Here is a 23,131-nt window from a genome sequence, read left to right as displayed (position 1 = left end):
ATATTATGCATATCTATACCAACTAATTTTAAACTGTTTAGAGATTTATGAAATTGTAAGAGGAGTATGGTGAAGAATTGCAAAAAGAAGGAAATAATGCATTCAGAGGAAATGTGTCTGACTTCAAAGGATCCAATTCACTTAAATAGCGTCGGCTACCAGAAAATATTCCCTGTGTACAGCTTGATGCTATTTGGAAGCCTATGTTTGTTTTGCAGAGGGAGGTTTCAGAAAAATATCTAATTGTCCTTGCAAAAAAGCATCCAGCCCAGAAGAATAAGCATTGAGCATATCCATTGTACATAGGCAAAAGGCACTAGGGAAATGCAGTTCAACACCTGAGTGTTTTTGTCAGCTACGCTTGTAAAAACAAGCATTTTGTGTGGCAGCTCTTCATGAGGAGGACTTCTATCGGAGTCCTAATTCTTCTGGTCTCATTGGTCAGTGGCTGAGATGAGATCTTTTCATTTCCATGACTTCATCATGGGCTTTGTTCTTACCTGCTTTGCTTTCATTCAATTTGATACTGTTCCCCCCCCCCCCCCCTTTTCTTTACGTTTTTTTTAAACCAGCCTCCATAAACTTCAGTGGTTGCCCGTTCCATGGGGGTGTTTCATGGTTTGCTAGTCTTATCTGTGCCAGCTCTTTAGGCAAAGACCCCTCCACATTGGGACTCAAAACCCCAGGCCCAGAGGAAGGGACAGTGGTGGCTGCGGTGGAATGGGGAGCAGTTTCCTTTCCTGTCCCGCTCCCCCAAAGGAGGGCAGTGATAGCTGTGTGCCCCCTCCGCCAGCCCTCAGTCCAGTCCAGCAACGCTGCTGGCCACCCAGGTGGAAAAGCTCACTTGAGAGCTGCACGGATCTACGCGCTGAGCTTCTTTCCAAGTCTCAGTCTTTGTCCATCTGGAGACTCTTGGAGACTGTCCTCAGGTGAAGGGTGACATTGCGGAGGAGTTTGTTTGGGAGTCAGGTGCGGTATGGGTAGGCATGCAGGCAGGTGCTCTGCAGAGAAAGGGAAGAGAGCAGCTGCCACCTGCCTTGGGAGCAGTTTGTTTATACACGTACTTCCAGCGTGCCCTCTTCTTCCTTACATCCTGAAGGCTTCCAGGGATTCGTAGCCTGGGAGGACCTTGGGCGTGCAGGATGTGGTGAGCCTGGGGTTGCTGGGGTTTTGTTGTTTTTTGTACCCACAGCATGAATGTACACATGTGCAGTGTCCTCATCAGAGAGGTGTGGGGACTAAGGAGGAGTGGAGGAGCCTTTTTTTTTTTTTCTCCACATGTTTTCTATGTTAGCTTAGGCTCTTGCTTGTTTCATCCAGGCAAGTAATTTCTGATATGTATGATGACATGAGGGTGGTGAGGAAGCCTAACTGTTCTATTTATAATCATACTGTTAAACTAGTTTGATTTTAATAAAAGGCAAAATGCTAGCAAGACACCTGCTGCATATTTGGTTCATCTTCTGCTTTCCCACTGTCATATCCCTCACCTTTTCAGTGCATTTGCCTTCGTTGGCATCTCTTTGAATGATATTAGGGCTGTTTACAACAGGGCTACGTAATGTATTTCTACATGGAACACTTATCTATGCTCTCTTTGGGTATATGTGAAATACTCATTTACGTGATGCACAAAGTTATTACAAAGTCCAAGTGAGCTGAGTCACTAGCTTTTGTTTGTCATCTGCAAAAAAGCTTTCAGTTGCAGAGGGCTGCTCATTTTCTATTCCTTCTGTTGTCTTGGGATGTCGATACGCATTTTAAGTATATGATGATTTACGTTTTCAATTAATTTTATTTGCAAACATCTGAACACCTGTAAATTATCATTGCTGACATAAACAACGGCAGCAACTGTGTAATTTGGATTTGTTTTTATATGGATTAGTGAATCTAGTAAAATTCTACTACTGATCATTAAATGTGGGAAAGAAATATAAAATCCAGTTTTATTATAATTTTCAGCGTAGATTAATATAAACCAGTCTCAACAAGCCCTTACATGAACTAGTTTGTATTTTTAAGAAATACAATACAGTTGGTTAGTTTTCACTGTCTAAAAACATTCACACTCAGGTTTTCCAGTGTTCTTTTAATCATCTCCATTTGAGCATAAAAGCTGGAAGAAAATGTCATCGCAAGCACCAGGCATCTCAGAGTGTAGAGTTACTGCAAGCTGCTCCAGCAAGGAGATGAGAGGCATGAGACACAAACTTGATTACTTCATGGTCACTAATTTCACTCCATGATACCTCATTGCATAAAGAACATATTCATCACATTTGCTTGGGAACTGTGGTTTTCAAAGTTAAACACAATGCACATAATTAGATTTGAAGGACAAAAATATATGAGTAATGCTGAGTTGTACAGGTTTTCCCAGTCACTTGGTACAGAAAATTTGTTTAATGTTTGGTGAAGTAGGTGCCAATTCCACTTCTAAATATCAAAGGTGTATTTATCAGAAGGAAATCTGACAGAAGGATTATTGAGTTTTTCTGTGTATGATTTTAATTCAGTTAATTCTTACAGATTATTCAGACCTGAAGAAACTCCATTGTACAAAAACATACTCTGAAATTTGTACAACTTTTTAGTGAGATGGTTAGGTATTGTGTTTATGTATTGCTTTTGATTTGGGCTTCAGTTGTTCCCTCCTATATTCTCCTGTGGTAGTTTAAGTTACCATTTTGGATGGAGCCATTCATTTTCCCAAATGCTTTAATGTTGAGGCCAACCTTATAGCAAATTTTATGTCAAATTAAGTTCACACTTTATATAGGATTGTATTTTCTGGAATTGAAGAAAGTATTGAGCTATTCACAGTGTGTCAGTCACCATGCTTAATATATGGATTTAGATTAACAAGATCCATCGGAAAATCAGTTGTATAGACAAAGAATTTTGTCATTCAAAATCTTGGCAGTCCCAGTTATTTTGGTGTTTATGGTAGTGCTGCCAAGTCATGTTCTTCCCACCTGGTCCCATGTTAGCTGCAAGCGCTGTCCCTGCCCTGCTCTTTGTTAGCACCAGGAGAGGTGAAGAGGATCTGTAGGATTTAACCCTCTTCTGGCAGGTCTTTTCTTACACCTAGTAAGTGGATAGGCAACAGATTCAGAGTTTCTTCATGCCCTGTGGACTCTTTCCATTCCTGGAAAGGTACAGGATCTTTATGTGGTTTACACTGTTCTGAAGCCACCTGGCTTCTTGTAGGCTGCTGAGATCATTGGATGTGAGAAAGAAATCTGCAACAAAACCACTCTTTTTTTTGTTTTTCTTGAGTCTTCTCTGATGCCCAAACCAAGATGACTCTTATTTGCCTCTTTTTTGTGGTCCCCTCCCCCCCCCCCCCCTTTTTTTTTTTTTGTTCTGGCAAAAGAAAAACCAAGACCCAAATACTTAACCTTCCAAAGCAGCACTGTGTTTTACTTTGAATTGCGGCTGTAAATCTTGCCAGAATTAGTGCTTAAGGTCACTTTGCTGGCAAAGTTTTATGAGCAATAGCAAAGGCATTTAGGTTGCTTCTCTGCAGTCTTTGCTGAAATTCAGCTCCTGCTTGGAAAACAATTTAGTCTGACTGGTTGGAGGCTATTTGGTGTGTTTGCTTTTATCAGACCTCTAGACTGGGCAGAAGCTGACGGCGTAAGTTACAATGAAATCTTTCTTTTCAGTAGCCAGTGAGCAAATGTGGTTTTTGAACCCCTACTGTTATTCCACAGAATACACTGTAAACTACATCTTAATTTTGTGTGAAAGCTCTTTTTATCTTCAAAGAGGGATTGCTGCTAGTGTTCCAAGAACTCAGCTTTTAAATGAGAATCACAGTGGACTTGGCTGTAAAAAAACCCACAAACAAAAACAACAAAAAAAACCCCAAACAAAAAAACCTGCTCGGTCTGATGTGGATTGAGAGGACTTGAAGGTAAAAGCTACACTTTGTCACCATGCAGAATTCAGCAAAATCTGGTGCTGAAGGGAGGAGACAAGGGAGTCAATGAACATAAGCAGAAGCTGATTTTACAACCCAAGAACAATTGCCCTGCGAGTTTCCCAATAAATAATATCACTCAGTTGCTGTAGCTGGTTGCTTCAGTATCTCTACTCTTGAGCATCTTGATTCATGAAAGAAATGAAATAATTTCTGGAAATTCTAGAAAAACCTTCCTGCCTTTCTTCTCATTCCTAACCAAGATATTCTGGCTTTGTAGGGAGATACGAAATGCTGTTCCTGTAAGACACATTTCGGTCTCATTTCAGCCCTTATTTATGCAATTTATTGTATAAGAATGGATTCCTGTACCTATAAAAACAAGCTTCAATGTTTGTTTTGATCCCAAGATGCCCATCTGTGTACATAACTTGTTACAAGATTTGGTCCAAAATGCTCTTTATCCCAGATATTTGACAAAAACAGTATTAGTGAAGGTGTGCACCTTTAGAGATTTATTGGCACTTGTTAAGTGTTACGACTGCTGTATGGTTTTGCTGTTTGTGAATGATACATTCCTACTGCCAATAAAATCTTTTTATATTGCAAGTGGAAATGAAAAATCTCCTTGTAGATGTGCTTGAATACCAGTCCTGGGTTTTGCTGCTTGGTAGGTGGTATATCGTGTTTAAAGACCTAGGAACTGGTACCCCATGCATTAATGTCTCCACCAGACAACTACTTTCCTGGCAACGTAGCTGCGCTATACCAGGCTGAAAATCATAGTCTGTTACAATTACTGATTAGTTTGGGGAAGAATCTAGGTTTTTTCCTTTTTTGCCGTGTAGAAAGCTGCACAAAAGGGATTCCACTGAGCTGAGTAGGTGTGCTCAGAAGGCTGTTTACATTTCTTGATATTAGCCTTTGAAATGATAATTAAATATCATTGGCCAAAATAAACCTCACATCTATTTTTATTTTGTGCAACGTCTTTCATCAGCTGCCAGGTAAGGATGGGGGAATGTGCTCTCTGAAGGAGGGTGGAGGAGGACCTCGCTGTGGTTTGGAAGGCTTTGGCAGAAATAGGGCACTTCCAGGGATGATTTTTGTTCCATCCTGGTTTGATACAGTTTAAAAAAAAAAAAATATCCAAGCTCTGCTTTGTCATCTACACCAGGTCCTTTGGGATCCACAGGCCTTGTGAGCTGGCTGAGTAAAAGTCAACAGCACAGTGTTTTGGTAGAAGATACCTAAGGAAGTATCTGGTTGGCAGAATTAGTCCACTCATTCTGGACTGTACTGGCTAAACTCAGCGGGATGGGAGCATGGTCCTCTGACTGTCAGTTTTGAGCTATTCATTCACCTTTTTGCTGAAAAATCACAACTCCTATAGCAGAGCAGTTCAGGGACAGCAAGGACATGCAGCTTGGAGTGGCTTTGTCCTAAACTCTTGCAGATCAGTGTGGGAGAGTGCATCTGTCAGAGCTCCCAATAGATAAGAGGTTTCTTCTGCGAGAGCATTTACCCTTTGCCATGTTGCTGCAGGAGTGAGTGATATTGGAGATTGGTGGTTTTTTCTCCAGCTGTCAGTGCTAAGATTTGAGGGAGTGTGAGCCTAACCCATCAAGTTAAAGTATTTTAGAAATTCTGATGGAAGGGATTGCATTTTTCTGTTTCTTGGCCTTTCGGGATTCTTGTTTTGAGGTTTTACATTGTGAAATGGTCAATGATAAAAAACTTCCTGCCGAGTTTCACCTGTAACTGTGTTGTCTCTGGCCACCAGAACAGACAGAGACTGGCCAGATGTCTTAGCTGATGAGTCCCACTATGCCAGTGATTTCGTGTAGTGACTAGTACCTTGGCAAAACCAAGCAGTAGGGTTGTGTTCCATCATTACAATCAGATAAACTTTTTCACAAAGCAAAATCTTTCAAGTAATTTTCATGTTTTGTGCTTGCATTTTATTAACTGTGAAGAATAAGATGACTAGCCTTGGGGAAAGCCCCAAGAAAAGATCTCTTACATGTGTCATTTCATCATGTGAACTGTCTCTAATTTATGTATTTATGCATATTTCACAGCACATTTGGGTTACCCTATGCTATTCTTCTAAACATGTATATAATTACTTTTATATATATATATAATGATTAAGATATATACACACACACATATATATGTATCACCTTATGTATGTATAACACTGGTGAGGGTCACAAAAGCTATACAGATGTCTTTACCAACATTCTTCAGAGCTGAATAACTTTGTTAACATTTCTTCAAAATCCCTCGTGCTGAAACAGTCTAACCATATAATTACCAAATCCCGTTCACAGAATGTCAGAACAGAGCTGTGATTCTCAAAACATTCTGGTTTAACAAGTTAGCACACCGTTAGACTTCTGCCGTCTTTTACTCTGTTAACACATTTCTTCTCCTGTTGCAACAATAAATCATTTCTTCTTTTGTTAGCACAATCTGTCAAGTTCCAAAACAGGGAGTCCTTTCAAGAACATGGTTCCTTTTTTCTGACACTGCTACAATACAAGCATCTTTAGGTGGTCAGCAGCTCCAGAAGCAGGAACTTGAAGGAGGACATCAAATACTGTAAGAAGTGACATATCAGACACTGGCAAAACTGTCAGACAGATGTAAGATTGATGTCCACATCCAATTATCTACATATAAATGTAAGACCATAAATGAAGGCGTTCTGTGAATTTGCAACATTGCAGCCCTTTTTTTGCAATAAACTGTTGTAGGATTTTAAACATAAGCATAAAAAATTACTGCATTAAGAATGACGGGAACTCACAGAAATGAGTTTAGAGTGAAAAGCACCAAATGCAGATGGAGCATTGTTGCAAGAGGGAAAGTAACAAATTGCATCTCTTGTGTGAAGTCAGGAAGAGAAAAGGAGAGACAGGAGGAGGATGAAACACCTTCTACTGTTTCAAGGGGAGGTGATGAGCAGAGCTGTTACTTCTGCTTAACTTTTCATATGAACTCCTAGACAAGCATGATTGGTTTCAGTATTTTAACAATTAGACTGCAATATAGGTAAATTTTCATATCTCTCCTCCCCCAAATGACTCCAGGAAAACATGATGCTTCCTTCTATTGGCTTACTAAGGTAAAAGGATATTGCTTCAGTGGGTCTCCAAATGTGTCTTTGAACTGGGCTTCTCTTCTGTGGAATTTTATGCCAGTCCTGTTTAATCTTCTCAGCAAGATGATCTTCCAGAAACTGGAATGTAAATAACAGAGTAAGTCCACATTCAGAAGGTTTTACAGTCCATTTAGTTTATGGACAAAGAGCTATGTGGTAGTTTTGAGAAGGCGGCAGTATTGTTTTGGGGTTCTGTCCACTAAAACATATTTTGGGCTTAAAATCCAAAGTGTTTAATATTTTTTATGGTTAGTTTAAAGCTGTGCCTTTGAAGAAGACTGATTTCATTTGATGGAGTACTTGGGCATTTTGTGCTACAAACATTGCTGCAGGCTTGAAGCATGGTATAAACGTTGTCTTCACAGGTGTCCTGGGGCTTCTAATCGAAGAGTTGCTCTGGAGAGAAGGAAAACAAGCAAGCTGCAAGCAGAAGCAGAGGGCGAGAGTGGTTCTGGTGGGATGGAGCAACCTAGCAGTTTATCTCCGGATTCAGATCAGGGAGTAGTGCCAGCCGAACAGAGCTTCACCTCGCCTGCCCTTCCCACATGGACAGACGAGCCCAGCATCGACAATCCACCGTTTGAGGAGAACACAGTAGCAGACAGTATGTCATCACCTATCTTCTTAAGTCTCTTTTATCAAATGTGTCAGAGCTTGTCTCTTACCAGCCATGAGTGTGCATCATCTTTTGCTCTTTTCTTTTGCAGTTCCTGGAGAAATACTAGTGGGTTTCAGTTATGTGCAAGTATGCAGCTGGGATAAGGTCACAATTAGGAAGGAAAGAAATATCTCAGAGCACGTGCCAGATATCATGCTGCTGTATCATCATTAAACATGCCATGGTGCAATAGTTCATATTAATCTATTAGTAGCGCTGGCCTCACAGCAAAATGGAAAGAGTATAATTTCTGTAAAATTACAAAAGTTGCTTTCTAAGATGAGATTTCTTTTCCCCTCTTCCCCCTTTCCCCATGCCTGGATCAGCAGCCTTCCCACACACGGAGTGCTGTCCTGCTTGAGCAAAAAGACAGCTGAGTAACTCCTGCATCCATCTGCACCAAACAAGCAGTAACACCTCTAGCATCTGGGATTTTAGAGGGGAAGTGCTGAGCCTTACCACAGAGGAAGGTGGTCCTGTCCCCTTCCTTCTCTGTATTTGCCATCCTTCAGCATCCCCCTTTTTCCTCTTTAGTTGTCTCCATGTTTGCTTCAGAAATGGGCTCCTTCTCTTGTCCCAGTAACTTAACAGCAGCTCCTAGTGCAGCTGTGAGACCAGCTGATGAAGAGACATGACCAAGTCATATGCTGTAGGGTAACTCCTAAACCACATTTTTATCATCATCACCAAATGTGACATCACAAGTGACCCAATTGGAAATTAAGTATATGAAATTTATTATGAAGGACAGGATCCAAAGGGTTCAAGAATATTCTTTTCCAGTCCAAGTGATCCCATTTCAGGAAGCATGGATGCTACTAAGTTGTTAGAGAGTTGTTTCTAACGAGCTAGGTGTTCCAACAAGTAGTGGAACTAATCCAGTTGTGCTTATTTAGTTTGTTGTTAAACTGTTGTCCTGTGGCCTGTCTACATTGTCCTTTGGTGATTTGCTTTATTGAAAGTGAATGAGGTATAAAGGATATTAATCATCTGTCTTTTTAAAAATAAATGGCAGCAAATCAACAGCCACCTACCTTGCCTGAAGGAGAGATCACTACTATTGAAATCCATCGGTCCAATCCTTATATCGAATTAGGGATTAGCATAGTGGGTGGCAATGAAACGCCTTTGATCAACATTGTCATTCAAGAGGTTTATCGAGATGGGATCATTGCCAGAGATGGAAGACTTCTTGCTGGAGACCAAATACTTCAAGTATGGAACCTAATTATATATTCTGTCTGCCTGTTTTCCATTCACTTCTTGCAGAACCACCTGTTAAATGAGACAGGAGATTTTCCTTGTCAGACTGTGTTGTATAAATGTTAGCTTTGCAATTATCAGTTGGAAGGCAAATTAATATTCAGAGTACAGCCTGTTCTAGCACTTTTGGCTGTCATGTTTTACATTATTGCTTGGACCAGTCCTTGAAATTATTTTCCCTCCTTAGCATCTCTTATCAACGTTTAAAATATGGGTTTATTTTTCTGATTTTAAATACTGTAGAACTTGGGCTTTATTTCAACTTAATGCATGCTTTCCGACGGAACCCAAGGTTACTTCTTGCTAACAAGTTGGCATAATTTGTCCTGTGTAAAAAGCAAGTTGTGGATTGTAAGGCTGACTTCATCTAAACTGTTATTTTAATCTGGTCACTATTACCTTCCAGTAGCCTAGGCAGTTGACCTGCATCTTTCGGTGCGTGTAAAAGAGTGGGTGATATTCTTCTTCACTGTCATAACTCGAAGCAAGGTGCTCTAAATATTTTTCCAGAAATTAAACTTTAAGTTGGTTATGATTAAGTGCATAATTTTGTTACAGTTTTAAGTGTTCACACACAGGCAGTGTAAAAAGGTCAAATTCTACTAATTTTGGATTTTTAATTTTATATTAGGGGAAGGGTCTGTTTATAGGACTCTTAAGAATGGCACTGAGTTCTACATACACAGGACTGTCAGCCAGCTTTTTTCTGGTTTTAATCGTTCCACCTGAAATAAATATATTGCCATCATTTCAAAATTACTTCAGTAACAATGTTTGCTTTTGATCTAAACCTAAGATCAGTCCAAAAGTAGTGTCAGCCTTTTAATTTCACTTTTTTTGAAATCAAGCCAATAGAAGTAGCTTAAATACTGTAGTTAACCATGGAATGAAATCAGTTTGCACTTCAAAAAATAAAGTCCTTTTTGAGAAACATGCCTTTTTCTTCTCTTGGAGTGTTAGCTTAGTGCCTGGCCAAGAAAGCAACCCAGAGGTTTCCAGGATGTTGCCTTTTTAACAAGAAGTTGCAGACACTGGTTGGATGCTGCCTAATTTATTTCAATACTCAGGGGCTCTCCTTCGTTGCCAGAATAGGGAGCTTGAGCTCCAGTGAAGCTTTGGAAACTCTTGCTGTTTGGGCAGGTGTCAATTATAGTTTCCAAAGCCATAAGTGGCAGTAAATTGACTATAAATAGCATTTATAAGCTGTAGTGAGCCTTCCCTATCAGTGTGCTGGCACTGAGGCTGTCATATGCTAGGGGAGCATCCATGAGAGTCCTTCTGCCATGCTGAGGGAGAGGTACAGGAGGTAAAAGCCAACCTTTTTGGAAGATACAGTAGCTTTATTGCTTTGAATTTACCTTTGCAGGTGCTGAGCTGTAATATTAAAATGGCTCAGTCTCTGCCAGCTGTAGCTAAGTGCAGAGTTAGATGCAGCTCAGCATGCACGCTTCGGTCGGCTCTTTCTGAAAATGTCTTCAAAGGCTTTTATGAGCATTAAAGTACTAAAAGAAAGCCAGGGAGGACTGCGAGGTGAAACTCAGCATTTCTTGCCCAGTCAAACAAGAAGTATTACCTTTTTAAGATCTGAGGGAACAGCATTTAGTAACAGCTACATAAAAGCATATGTTGTCTGCAAGGTATAGATAGGTGCCTAACATTTTCAAAGTGCTGTACAAACTGTCCCTTTAATGTGCTGGACTGTGACTGTAATTCATGTAAAACATGTTCTAATGAGAATCCCTTTCCCTAAGAAACGCTAAGGCTGGTTTATTCTGAAATTGTGAACTGCCTTGCAGAAAGAAGATTTGCTTTTTATTGCATATATTCTTCTGTGCCCTTTGAATGCTTCCATATTTTATGTATTTACTTAGCTAGCGACAGCTAAAAATAAAACTAGATTTAATTTAAGGGCTCTGACGGATGAGCCCTAGTGGGTTTTGCGGGTGGCAGCTCTAAATGTTATTTCTCCTAGCTATGCCTGTTTTTCCCTCTGCTCAAGGTTACAGCCTGTCTCTGAGCAGCAGCAGACCAGGACACGATTGTGGTTTGGTGTCTGAGCTTGCGGTGCTGCCAGGAGCAGTGGCTTTATGCTGGGCATCGGGCTGGAGGTGGTGGTGGCTCAAGAGGGTACGGCTACCCCTTCACCGTGCTAACACCACCAGGGCCAAAGGGTTTGGCACTGGCCTCTCAGAGCCCCTCAACTCAGATGCATATGATGTAAATGGGGCAGCTGCTGTACATAGATTTCTGGGTCCTTCTCTTCCTATTTTTTTTTAAAGTGTTAATATTGCTATTAGATGGTGGGAAGCTGCAAGTCTGTATTTTTACTTACTTAGATTGCCATGGGGAGCCTGAAAACGCTTAGGTAAGGCAGGTCAGTGTAGTCCATTTTGTGTTAGTTTCTGTCTGCTGAAATTATGGAGCAGGGGTTCCTCCATCCGGGCACAATAGTACGTGCTAAGGATGATGTTTTAGTGTTAAATTTGAACCCCTTCTTACAAACAAGGCAAATACAGCTTTTGTGCTGGTTTTTGTGGTGATCATGTTTTCTGCTAAATCTCATTGCACTGTCAACTTTTATCCTAACTTTATAGTGTAAGGAGTGACTGAAGATGACTGATCTTTTTATCAGTGGGCCACACAACAAACACAATTCTTGTTTATATGGAGAGAAAGTTTAATCTGGTTTTCATTTACAACTGATCTTTTGAGTAATACAGGTTATAAGTCTGAAACTCTGACCTAGTTGAAATTGGTGGAAAATCTTCTAAGTTCATGCTAAGAATTGAGAACTAGTACAACAACCTTTTTCTACTGTCTTAATGAACAGTTTCATTATTCTGGATTTCAAGGGTTTTTTTAATTTTCCACATCGTGGAAGTACTGCGTGTTGTTGTTATACGTAAGCTTTCTTCAGAGATTTGGATGTATTATTTTTATAACTTTTTTTATAGTTTTAAGTGATGCTGGGCTTGACACCGAAAGCACATGCAAAGTTCTTGTCCTGGAGAACGAAAAATGTAAAGGTCTAAGGAAGACAAGTGTAGGAGACTAGGAGAACAAAAGCCCTGGGCTATGATGACAGAGGATGCTCACTGTTAGAGAGATGTTTTCACCTTTGTGGGAAAAGGCCTCAAGTTGTGCCAGGGAAGGTTTAGATTGGAGATTGGGAAAAAAATTCTTCACCAAAAGGCTTATCAAGCAGTGGACCAGGCTGCCCAGGGAAGTGGTTGAGTCACCATCCCGGAGGTGATTGAAAAGACATGTAGATGTGGTGCCTGGGGACGTGGTTTAGTGGTGGACTTGGCAGTGTTAGGTTAATGGTTGCACTCGATGATCTTAAGGGTCTTTCCCAACTTAGAAATAGGTTTGTATATTGAGCAGACAAAGTGGCTTGGCAGGAGAGTATCGAAGGGTGAGAGAGGAAGCCTGGTAGGGTCAGATATATATGTTGCTCCAAGTCTGGTTTGAAAGTGAGGTCTGAATTTAGTTTGGAAGGGACTTTATTTCCGTAACCAGGAACAATTAAATACTTGAAAATATTGTTCTCATTTTTGTTGTTGGTGGTGTTTTGCAGGTCAATAGCTTTGACATAAGCAACGTGTCTCACAACCACGCTCGAGCTGTGCTTTCCCAGCCTTGCTCGGTGCTGCACCTCACCGTGCTGAGGGAGAGGCGGTTCGGCAGCCGCACACACAACCACACGGACACCACCAGCTCCTTGCGGGAAGACAGCTTTCAAGTGACACTGCATAAACGTGACTCCAGTGAGCAGCTTGGCATTAAACTTGTACGCAGAACAGATGAGCCAGGAGTTTTTATTCTTGACCTTTTAGAAGGGGGGTTGGCTGCTCAAGATGGCAGGCTCTGCAGCAATGACCGCGTACTTGCAATTAATGGACATGACTTGAAGCATGGGACACCTGAGCTTGCTGCTCAGGTTATACAGGTAATTTGCATTCCCTACCTGAGTTCTTAGTTCAGCTTTATTTCTTTTGCAAAACCTGGGGTAGAGTCTGTCCCAGACAGAAGAGCTTGTGTACTGCTTAAAAGCCTGCAGCGATGCAATTGCTGTGATTTATGTTCTGGAAATACGAGTGCAAAACAGGGTGTGCTTTGACACCTAGCAGGTGAACTTCACCTCCTCAGAAGTGAAAAGTGCATTAAGTCTTCCCTGGCCTACAGCCTGAACGTTAGAAGACTGCTCATGTGAGCAAGGACAGTACCATGTAGCCTATTGCTCGGAAAAAAAAGAAAGGATTATTATTATATTTATGTATGTACAATAGTTGTAATCTTTCAGTAAGCTCTATGAAAGTGGGCTTTGTTTTGTATTGATCTGCCGGTGTTTGAGTGGGGTTAAAACAGCAAAGTGCTTTGTCAGACTTTGTATAAGCAATAGGTAGGAGCTGGGAAGGGAAAAAAATAGGTATTCCATGAGTCCTGCACAGTAAAACTTGTTTTCTGAGTGTTGAAGAAAGGGCTGCTCCCAATGTCTGGCTGTGCTCTGGACACAAATATTACCCGGAGCTTGATGCAGTGTGATGCATGACCCTTCCCTGTTCCCACAGGAAAACCTTTACTCCATGTCTTTCTCCCAGTCTGTAAGGAAACAGCTGTAGCACATTGCTGCTTCTTGCTGATGGGATGTTGGTGAAAATGGCTGGGTTTAGGAAAGCTGGAACAGGCCAGTAGTAGGTTCTTGCAGTCTAGTGCAGTCATCTTTGCTTAACTCAGCACCACAGAGAGAACTCTGATGCAAATGAGTAGTAAATATTTGTTTCAGGAATCATTTCAAGAGCTTCCCTTGCAGTTAAAAGAAAATAACAACAATCTCGGGAATTGTAGTTTCCCAGTTTTTGGATACAGCGAAGTGGTCAGAATTTTACACTGGGTAACTTGTATCTACTGAGGTGTGGTTTTGTGGTGGTAGAAAGAGTTGATGTTCTATTTAACATCTGGTAACTAAGTCTTACGATACTCCCCAAAATCCATAATTTGATGGTCTGCTCATATATAACATTCTTTCTTGGAAGTCTCCTTGGAAAGTACCAGAGGTGCTCAGAGCTTTTGATCAAGATCTGCAGACCCTGGAGCCATGATGTGGGCATTTCTTTCTTTTATTGCTACATGTTGCAGAAGTTTGCAGAGACTGCAGATGGAATTGGGTGATTTTTAATGTTTGAAGCTTGATAACACAAAGTGAGAAATAGTACTTTTGGCAAAGGATTTCCAGCTGATGTAAATCTAACATCAGAGGCGAAGGAGGAGTGTTAATATCCCCTCCATTCTGAGGAGAATTGCAGCAAAAGCAAGTAAGGGACTGCACAGTCTAAGCGGTTTGTGGCACACTCAGGAACTGGAAAACAAGTTCTGCTATTGTGTTATTTCATATTTCATCATCAGTTTTCCTCCTTCTCTGCTAATAGTCAATATTCTACCAACTTCATTACTTTGTTTTATATATTCAACAGGCTAGTGGGGAGAGAGTGAATTTGATCATCTCTAGACCCCTGAAGTCACAGACAGTCAATATTATCCGAGACACTGGGACTCACAACAGCAACCCACACCAACACCAGTCCCACCAGCTGTTTCACAGCAGACCAAACTCACATAAGGTTGGTGTTTCTCCTTCTAAGAGGTATCAATACCATTTTACTCATGTGACGGTCTAAGTGTGTAGCAAGGCAAGACTGGAAGAAAGGGTTATACCTTGTTTTTTACCTACTTAAAAAAAAAAAAAAACAACCAAAAAAACCCCCATGACAACTTCCAAGTGCTCAAGTCCTGCATCATGTCTACAGTGGTAACAAAAGATATGCAACAGGTTTGTTTTTTTTATTTGCTGACTGTAGTGAAAGAAGCAAGTGCTGTGAGCTCATATGGCTGTAAGTTGTTAGACCTTGTCTTAAGACGGTAGCTCATGTATTACTGCTGCATGGGAGAGCTGTCATTCAAGATCATTATTTTTTTGTTGCCTCTGTGCTGGCTGCAACCAGCAAGTCCATAAAGTGTGGTGCGCACCATCCAGTATATAAAATGCACGTCGGAGGGATGTGTCATCTCCTCCGTGAGCCACCAGTGCTGACCGCAAGACTGCTGAGTTCTGCATGATCAAGCAGAGAGAGGAAGGCACAGTGAAGAGGTTTTCATGAAGCTCGTGGGAAATTACTTGAAAGACCTGCAGAAGTAAAGCTTGTGCCTGAGGTGTTCTTGTAGTTAGAAAAATACGAGTTCTCACTGTTGAGAAGTTAATTTTGTGAAATAATTGTCATGTTGACCATGTCAACCAAGCCACCTTTCCTCCTCCACTCTGTTGGCATCACTGTTTAACATCATACTTCTGTTGGGAGGATTTACATGTTGATAGTGTTTCCTTTTAGAAGTTTGTGTAATTTCAGAGAAGAACAAGTGAGGCTCTGGGAAGCTTGTTTTCCTCCTGAGGGACAGAGGTGAGGCTTCTGAATACAGTTATTGGCCATTTGTACTTGGCACAATATTAGGCCATTATCAACACAATGATTAGAGCTCATCTGTATCAGAGAACTTGAACTGATTTTTCCATCTGCCAGCATGGGTTGTGTCCATATTGCAGTTCCAAAGTTGATGCATTGGCTGAGCTGATTTCTCTCACGTATCAATACTATCCGTGGGCTCTTCCAAAGTGGGAAGTCCCACATAACCACAAGTGGAGATTTCCCATGTGTCATACTATTTATCTTTGCCTCTCTCTCATTAACCTACAGTTGGCTTAGAAGTCTTGTGGCTTAAAAGATGTTTATATAATTGCATGGCACCAGCCAGTTAGTCCTAAAGCCTGAAGACTTAAGAAGGAGCTGTCTTTATAAGCTGTGATATGTTTATTTACAGCTACGTACGTGATTAACATGTATACGCAAGCAGCAATCAGTCAGAGGAGTGTGGGGCACTGGAAGTCGCAGAAAGCAGTGTTGCCATTTTCCAAGAGAAGGCAGGAGAATAAATAAGTATTTGTAGTTGGAAGAATCTCCCAGGTTATTTCTTCTGTTATTTTGGATTCCTTGCAAGTATTCTGATAAATTTAAGGTGCTACTACAGTTGCGTGTGCAGTGGTTTGAATGTATCATTAAATATCCTGAAGAGGAAAGGCTTCAGCAAATAAAATGTACTTTGATTCACATTTAGATCCTTTTGATGGAGTGAAACTGGTACAGGCCAAACTTTATAATTCAGGTGTTAGAAAATGAAATATAGGATCTCTTCTCGCTTCAAGTTTGGGTCTTTGTTGTCATCATTAGGGAGTCTGTACAAGGCACCCATTACTAGCCAATACTTTGATTGGCCTTAATTACTTTGTGCTCTGGGAGATTCTACATACCAGCTGCTAAAGACAACATGATGTATATGGGCTTGAAATGGTCTTCCTTTGTCATCATGAAAACACGTTTTTCATTTCTTAGGAACTTCTTTGTAGTTCTGGGCCATACTCTACTGACAAATGAGATAATGCTGGTGTTCACCAAAACATCAAAAGATATCTTTTTTCATTTGTGTCCAGTCTTTTGACCATACGGTTTTGTAGTGTAGCCCTAAAATTTAGCCCATTCCAGTGTAGGATGCTAAGAAAAACTGGAGTGAGGTTTTCAAGATGGGCCTTTATAAACTTTCTGTCTCTATTTAAGAATCTACATGAGTGGCTTTTTTTGGTTTTTTTCTTCTGACCTGGAAGAAATCCAGCCAAAGCCGATTTCCACTACTTAGTCCTTTTATACCATTCTGTTAAAGTGCCAAAGTATAGCTTTGGGGTGTATTTAATTGTGTGCGCTTGGGTTTTGGTTTTTTGTTTGGTTGGGTTTTTTTAACAATGTTATTTATCCTTGTCAAACAGGATCTCTCCCAGTGTGTTACATGCCAAGAAAAGCACATTACTGTGAAAAAAGAGCCACATGAATCTCTGGGAATGACAGTGGCAGGAGGCAGAGGCAGCAAAAGTGGCGAACTGCCCATCTTCGTGACAAGTGTACAGCCTCATGGGTGTTTGGCAAGAGACGGCAGGATTAAACGAGGTGGGGCTTGGCTTCCCTGGTGGCACGGGTGGCCTCTGATTGCTTTTTGATGACTGTGTTCTCTGGAGTCAGGTGGTGTCAGAAAGTCTTTTCACAGGCATAGGGAAGTGCTGATGGATGCTTTTCCTTACGATTCAATAATGGAAATCCACTGTTTAGTATTGCACTTCTACCTTTTCTAGGAAGGGATGTTTAGAGAACGATAGCAGGGGAAGCAGATAAGACCAGGAAATGTCTGGTTAAATTCTTTAAAGCTGACGATAATCCCCTGAGCTGAGGGTCTGGTGTGGTGCTTTGTACTGTAGTGCAGTTTTTGTGTTTAACTTGGTGGGCTGAGCCCCATCTCTGTTGGAGGAATAGTATAAATCCTCAGTATAGTGTCTGAACAGCAGAGATGGTCTGGTGACAGGCCACGGCTCACTCGTGCTAAGTTTACCCCCAAAGGTACATCAGTGTTGATCCTGGCCTCTGCATGCTTTCTTACCCTCTAGGACAGCTCGGGTTTGCCAGTCTTCAGGGGTGCTACAGCCCCCATCCTTGTTCCTCAGCTTTGCAGAAGGGAACCAGGAGGCTTAGGTGGTTGTGGGTGATCAGTCCTGCCTGATAATAGCAAAGCATTTGATGGTTTAAATATATTGTGTCGTATGTGAAACAAAGACTGCCTGTGGGATCTCTGCGATTCAGAGTACGCAGAATTACAGATTGTTTTAGGCACGAAATTTAGGAAAATTCACAGATTGCAAATTTAAAAAGAACAGTGTGGGAGCATCCTTATATGCTTCTAAGAGAGGGAGATTTACACCCACATACCAACGCTTATGCTTTCTTTTTCTGTACTACTACGAAAACACGCTCGCTAGAGGAATCGCAATTGCTTTTTCATTGTGTAACTTTAACGTGGCCACAGCAGCAACTGAAGTGATTTCAAGTGAGGCTGCACCTCAACTTCAGCTTTCTCTGGGAGGAAAAAAGTTTTTAATATATTAGTCTTGTTCCAAATGCTTTGTTTTTTCTGGCTTTCATTGGTGAGTGAGACACTGTGTGAAGAGGAAACTGTCACTGCTTGGGCAGTAAATAACATTCTTGTTTTCATTCTGAGACCTCTTAAAAATACTCTGAAATATAATTGTGGCAAGTCTTTTAGTGGCTTTGACTTTTTCCAGAATATCTTTGTAGAGATGCTCAGTCTTTCTTTTAATGGACTGGTTTTTCTACCAATCTTTCCAGTAATTTTTTAATTCCATTTTGTTCTCCTGAGCAACAAGTTAGAAAAAGCAGAAGACCTAAAACACTCCGTGGAGCCTCACTTATCTACAAGAGTTGGTTACTTTGTGGTGCCTGTATTGTTCCTTCCATCATTCTTCCTTCCCTTTTAAAGTTAGTGTGGATCTAAAATCCACCACTGGAAGCAGTTATGTAGTGTCTTCTGCAGCAGCAGTTGCAGCTGAGATGGTGAGGTGCTTAGGTAATTTCCGTCTCGAATTTTGAGGGTGATATACTGTAGAACCTACAGTATTTGATGCATTATGTGGAAATAAATTATACTGATCCAGCTTAATGGTTCAATACATTAATGTTTCAAACTGACAGTGTAAGCCTTTGGAGCTATTACGTTCCCAGGCTGTTAGTTCAGACTGTCTCAGCTCCAAAAAATACAGGATTAAATGAAACCTTGGTGCAGGAGGTGCTTTCGGTAGGAACGATTGACAGACCGATGTGTTCTCACTTGTACCTTTGAACAGGTGATGTGCTGCTGAACATCAACGGCATTGATTTGACTAACCTAAGTCACAGCGAGGCGGTGGCCATGCTGAAAGCTAGTGCTGCCTCTTCTGTAGTTGCCCTGAAAGCCCTGGAAGTCCAGGTAGAAGAACAGCCCCAGGCTAATGAAGAACAATTGAGTACCATCAGTGAAAATGAGTACGATGCCAGCTGGTCACCATCGTGGGTCATGTGGTTGGGACTTCCAAGGTACGGAATTAATCGATAAAATAATTAGTTGCCTGTTTCAAGCTAAGTCCAAGAGAGATACAAAAGCAGAGACCTTATTAGTTGCAGCACATCTGCCCTTATTTCTGCCTGCCTGCCTATCTCCGCTGTATTGGATTGGTAGGTTCTGACAGGACTCTTGGCATGGGTCTCCTGCACATGTATGAACCTGTAGTTACAAATCCTTATGTTGTTCTGTTTGGTTGGGTTTGGTTTTTTTCCCAAGAACCCATTACCATCTCTGCCAAGCACAAAAAAATCTTGAAGATTTGCAGCAGGCTCCCTCCTCTTGACTAATCTGCAGTGTGCTGAACATCAGTTGTTTCATTTTTACTCTTCTGTTTTTCACTCTCTTGTGATTACAGCTATGAGGCCATTTTGGCATTGCTTACTGTCAAGACAAGCTCCTGCTACAGCGAATGGTGTTGTTAACTTCAGTCAGGGCGTACAGGTTAATTCCTCTCCCTCTGGTAGAGTTACCAGGCTCAGGTCTATAGTTTAAGCATAAAGCCACAACAAGAACCGGGCATATTGGTAGCAGAATGCAGCTGAAGATAACAGAACCATGCATTGGCCCTCCAAAGATTTCACATATTTTCTGAATTTTACTATCAATTACTTTCTCTTCCATTCAGGTATTAAAGAGTTACCTAATCTCAATAAACAGCTTCCAGTTTTGGTAAATGTACTTCCTTTCCATGCTTCAGCAGTGGTTTATTGCATATATACTACAGATGCCCATGCATGGCTCCTAAAGTTATGCTATGCATTGTGCTGCTGTTTCTTAAATGAGTATTGTACATCAGTAAAGAGCTTGGCATCTTTTTTACCCAGAAGTTGATTTCTATGTTGTGTGGGGTTTTTTTTTATTACAGTCATTGCCAACTGCATTGGCAAGAATTAATTTTCCCTGGGGGACATAACATCTACCAGTACAGTTAGTGAAGTGTGATCTGAATTACTTACATTCTGTGTAATAAAATGGTTAATCATTTATATTTTCATTACTGGTGATGCATCAGTTCAGAGGTAGTGAAGATGATGCATGGATTTTTAGGTCTTTACTTAAAGTAGAAAAAGCCTAAACTGACTGGGGGTGGAAGTAAAACGCACTTCATTTTTGACTTGCAAACTGAACACATCAGGTATCCATTTTCCACCCACATTCTTGCCACCTGTGAAATCCCTGAAATGCCATTCTATTACTGTCAGTTTACAGAGTTAACTGTGTTCAAGTAATTATTCTAGCACTGCATTATATCTTTTAAAACCCTTTTCTGTCTCAAGATTGCAGGGTTTTTTGGTAATCGGTTTGAATATTGCAAAATTACTCTGGGAACAGAAGTCTAAGTGCCGTCCCTCCCCGTCTCTTCCACGCTTAGCACAGTGGTAATGATGAGACAGCAGGTGCTGTGCCTACTATAAAAATATCTGTTTGTGGTATACATGGCTTTTTCTCTTGCTATCCTGTGCTTCCATTCCACAGCTGCCTCCATAGCTGCCATGACGTTGTACTGCGGCGGAGCAATTTAGGGAGCTGGGGTTTCAGCATCGTTGGTGGCTATGAGGAGAACCACACAAACCAGCCTTTCTTCATTAAAACGATTGTTCTTGGAACTCCTGCGTACTTCGATGGAAGATTAAAGTAAGCTAAAATACTAGTAATAATAATAAACAATTTTATATAGTTGTGTGCTGGTGCAAATAGTTGCTGAAGGAAATACACTGTAGCATTTTGTGCTGGGGGGATCACGTAACCCAGCAGTGCTTTGCCTGCCTGATGAGTGTGATGCAGGGAAGTGCGAGGTGTTTCTGCTGGGGAAAGGGTGTCTGTCAGAGCTGGTGCTTGTGCTGGCACCTCTGCCATCTCCTGTGCTTCTCCCCATCTGCAGTGCTGACGTCACCTGCTGTCTCCATCTCTCTGTTGAACTCTCCATTAGGCCAAGAGACATTTCGCAATGTCTATGTGCAGAGCTAGCTGGTTTGTAACGTTTTTGTCTTCCTAGATAACAGCTAAAAAATTAGAACTTAATTCTGTAAAGTGGGGAAAAATGCTTTATCCTTTCATATAGCCTTCTGAAGCCCCTGCTGGAAACTCTGGTACTGAGGATGGGTGCTGCTGCTTTAACAGAAGGGCAAGAAAGCAGATGAAAAAGATCTCTGAGAAGACTGTTAAGGAACCCCAGTGCCCTGAGAGTCATTAGTTGGTGTGAAAGACACTGATAAAATGAGGCAAGTTCAGCAGAGGCCCCTGAGATGGTGGGAGCTGGAGTGCTTGCACCGCAAGGAGAGGGCTTCAGGGACAGCTAACAGCCCCTTCCAGTACCTACGAGGAGATTATCACGGAGACACAGCCTGGGCTTTTCACAGTGGTGCAGGGCAAGAGGACAAGAGACAGTAGGCACAAGCTGAACAAAAGAGGTTGAGACTGGTTATAAACAGAAATTATTTCCCCATGACGATGGTCAGGCAGTGGCATGAGTTGCGTGGTCTCTGCCCTTGGAAGTTGCTGAGACCCAGCTGGATAAAGCCCTAAGAGACCTGATCAGTTCTCACAGCTGACCTTGCTTTGAACGGATGGTGGGACTATAAACCTCCTGAGGTCCCTTCTGACCTTAAAGATGATATGATTTTACTTACACGTTATGTTTGGATGCAACCCCCAGGTCTAGCATCCATATGCATCTTAGCCTTGTGTAGGATTAGTTCAGAACTAGGACTTACAATTCGTATTAAAGGTTCTCTTGTTCATAAACTGACTTTTTGTGAAGGTGGCAGTAAAGAATATGCAACTTGAAGTTTTATGGCGTGATTTTTACATGTAGATTTACTTACAAAGTAACTTAAGAAAAAAATGTACTTATGCCTAGAGCCTTGACGGTAATTTATTTTTCAGTTCAATGATGTCATGGTTTAACCCCAGCCGGTAATTAAGTGCCACTGAGCTGCTCGCTCACTCCCCCCTCACACAGGGGGCTGGGGAGGAGAATTGGAAAGAAATGCAAAACTCGAGGGTTGAGATAAGAACAGTTTAAAAATTGAGATAAAACCAAAAGAACATTAATAATAATGATAATCACAGTTATAAGGAAAAGGAGGGAGAAGTGGAGAGGAATGAAATCCAAAGGTAAAGGAGGGAAGAAAACCAGTGATGCACAGTACAACTGCTCACCACCCGCTGACCGACGCCCAGCCAGTCCCTGAGCAATGATCAAAAGCCCTGGCCAACCTCCCCAGTTTATATACCAAGCATGACGTCCCATAGCATGGAATACCCCTTTGGCTAATTCGGGTCACCTGTCCTGTCTGTGTCCCCTTCCAGTTTCCTGCGCCCCTCCAGCCCTCCCGACAGCAAGGCCTGAGAAACTAAAAAGTCCCTGACCACACTGTTCCCACATTAAATCCAAAACACAACCCTGCAGTAGCCACCAAGAAGAAAATTAACTCTATCTCAGCTGAAACCAGGACAAATGACTAAACAAATAAATTAAAAAATAGCTTGGCCAAACACAAAATAACATCTTTTTTACTAACTATGGAACAGTTTGGATTAAATGAAAGATCCCAGTTCAACACAAAGTAAATAATTTCAGACTGGGGACTTAATGTCTAGAATCATAGAATGGTCTGGGTTGGAAGGGAACCTAAAGATCACCTAGTCCCACCCCCTGCCACGGGCAGGGACACCTCCCACCAGACCAGGCTGCTCACAGCCCCATCCAGCCTGGCCTTGAGCACTGCCAGGGATGGGGCAGCCACAGCTGCTCTGGGCAACCTGTGCCAGGGCCTCACCACCATCACAATAAAAAAATTCTTCCTCATACCTAATCTAAATCTGCCCTCTTTCAGTTTAAAGCCATTCCCCCGTGTCCTGTCACTACATGCCCTTGTAAAAAGTCCCTCTCCAGCTTCTCTGTAGGCCCTGTTAGGTGCTGGAAGGCTGCTCTAAAGTGTCCCCAGAGCCTTCTCTCCTCCAGGCTGAACAACCTAAACTCTCTCAGCCTGTCTTCACAGGAGAGCTGCTCCAGCCCTCTGAGCATCTTTGTGGCCCTGCTCTGGAGCCACTCCAACAGGTC

At 41.6% G+C, this 23,131-nt stretch overlaps 1 protein-coding gene across 5 annotated transcripts in view; it reads left to right on the top strand.

Annotated features, from left to right (window-relative positions):
* The window catches only part of LNX2 (ligand of numb-protein X 2), a 64,729-nt gene that overhangs the window by 37,475 nt on the left and 4,123 nt on the right, over window positions 1-23,131 (top strand). For all 5 annotated transcript variants that reach the window (XM_080376409.1, XM_080376411.1, XM_080376410.1 and 2 more), the window contains 7 exons: window positions 7,463-7,701; window positions 8,771-8,970; window positions 12,596-12,967; window positions 14,493-14,639; window positions 16,889-17,066; window positions 18,809-19,037; window positions 20,542-20,700. In XM_080376409.1, the coding sequence (XP_080232535.1) occupies window positions 7,463-7,701; window positions 8,771-8,970; window positions 12,596-12,967; window positions 14,493-14,639; window positions 16,889-17,066; window positions 18,809-19,037; window positions 20,542-20,700 (1,524 nt within the window). The remainder of the gene's footprint in view (window positions 1-7,462; window positions 7,702-8,770; window positions 8,971-12,595; window positions 12,968-14,492; window positions 14,640-16,888; window positions 17,067-18,808; window positions 19,038-20,541; window positions 20,701-23,131) is intronic.

Source organism: Falco punctatus (assembly GCF_963210335.1).
Source record: "Falco punctatus genome assembly, chromosome: 2".
Classification (NCBI taxonomy): domain Eukaryota; kingdom Metazoa; phylum Chordata; class Aves; order Falconiformes; family Falconidae; genus Falco; species Falco punctatus.
Note: the sequence above shows the minus strand (reverse complement) of the source record. Positions and strands in the feature narration are given on the sequence as shown.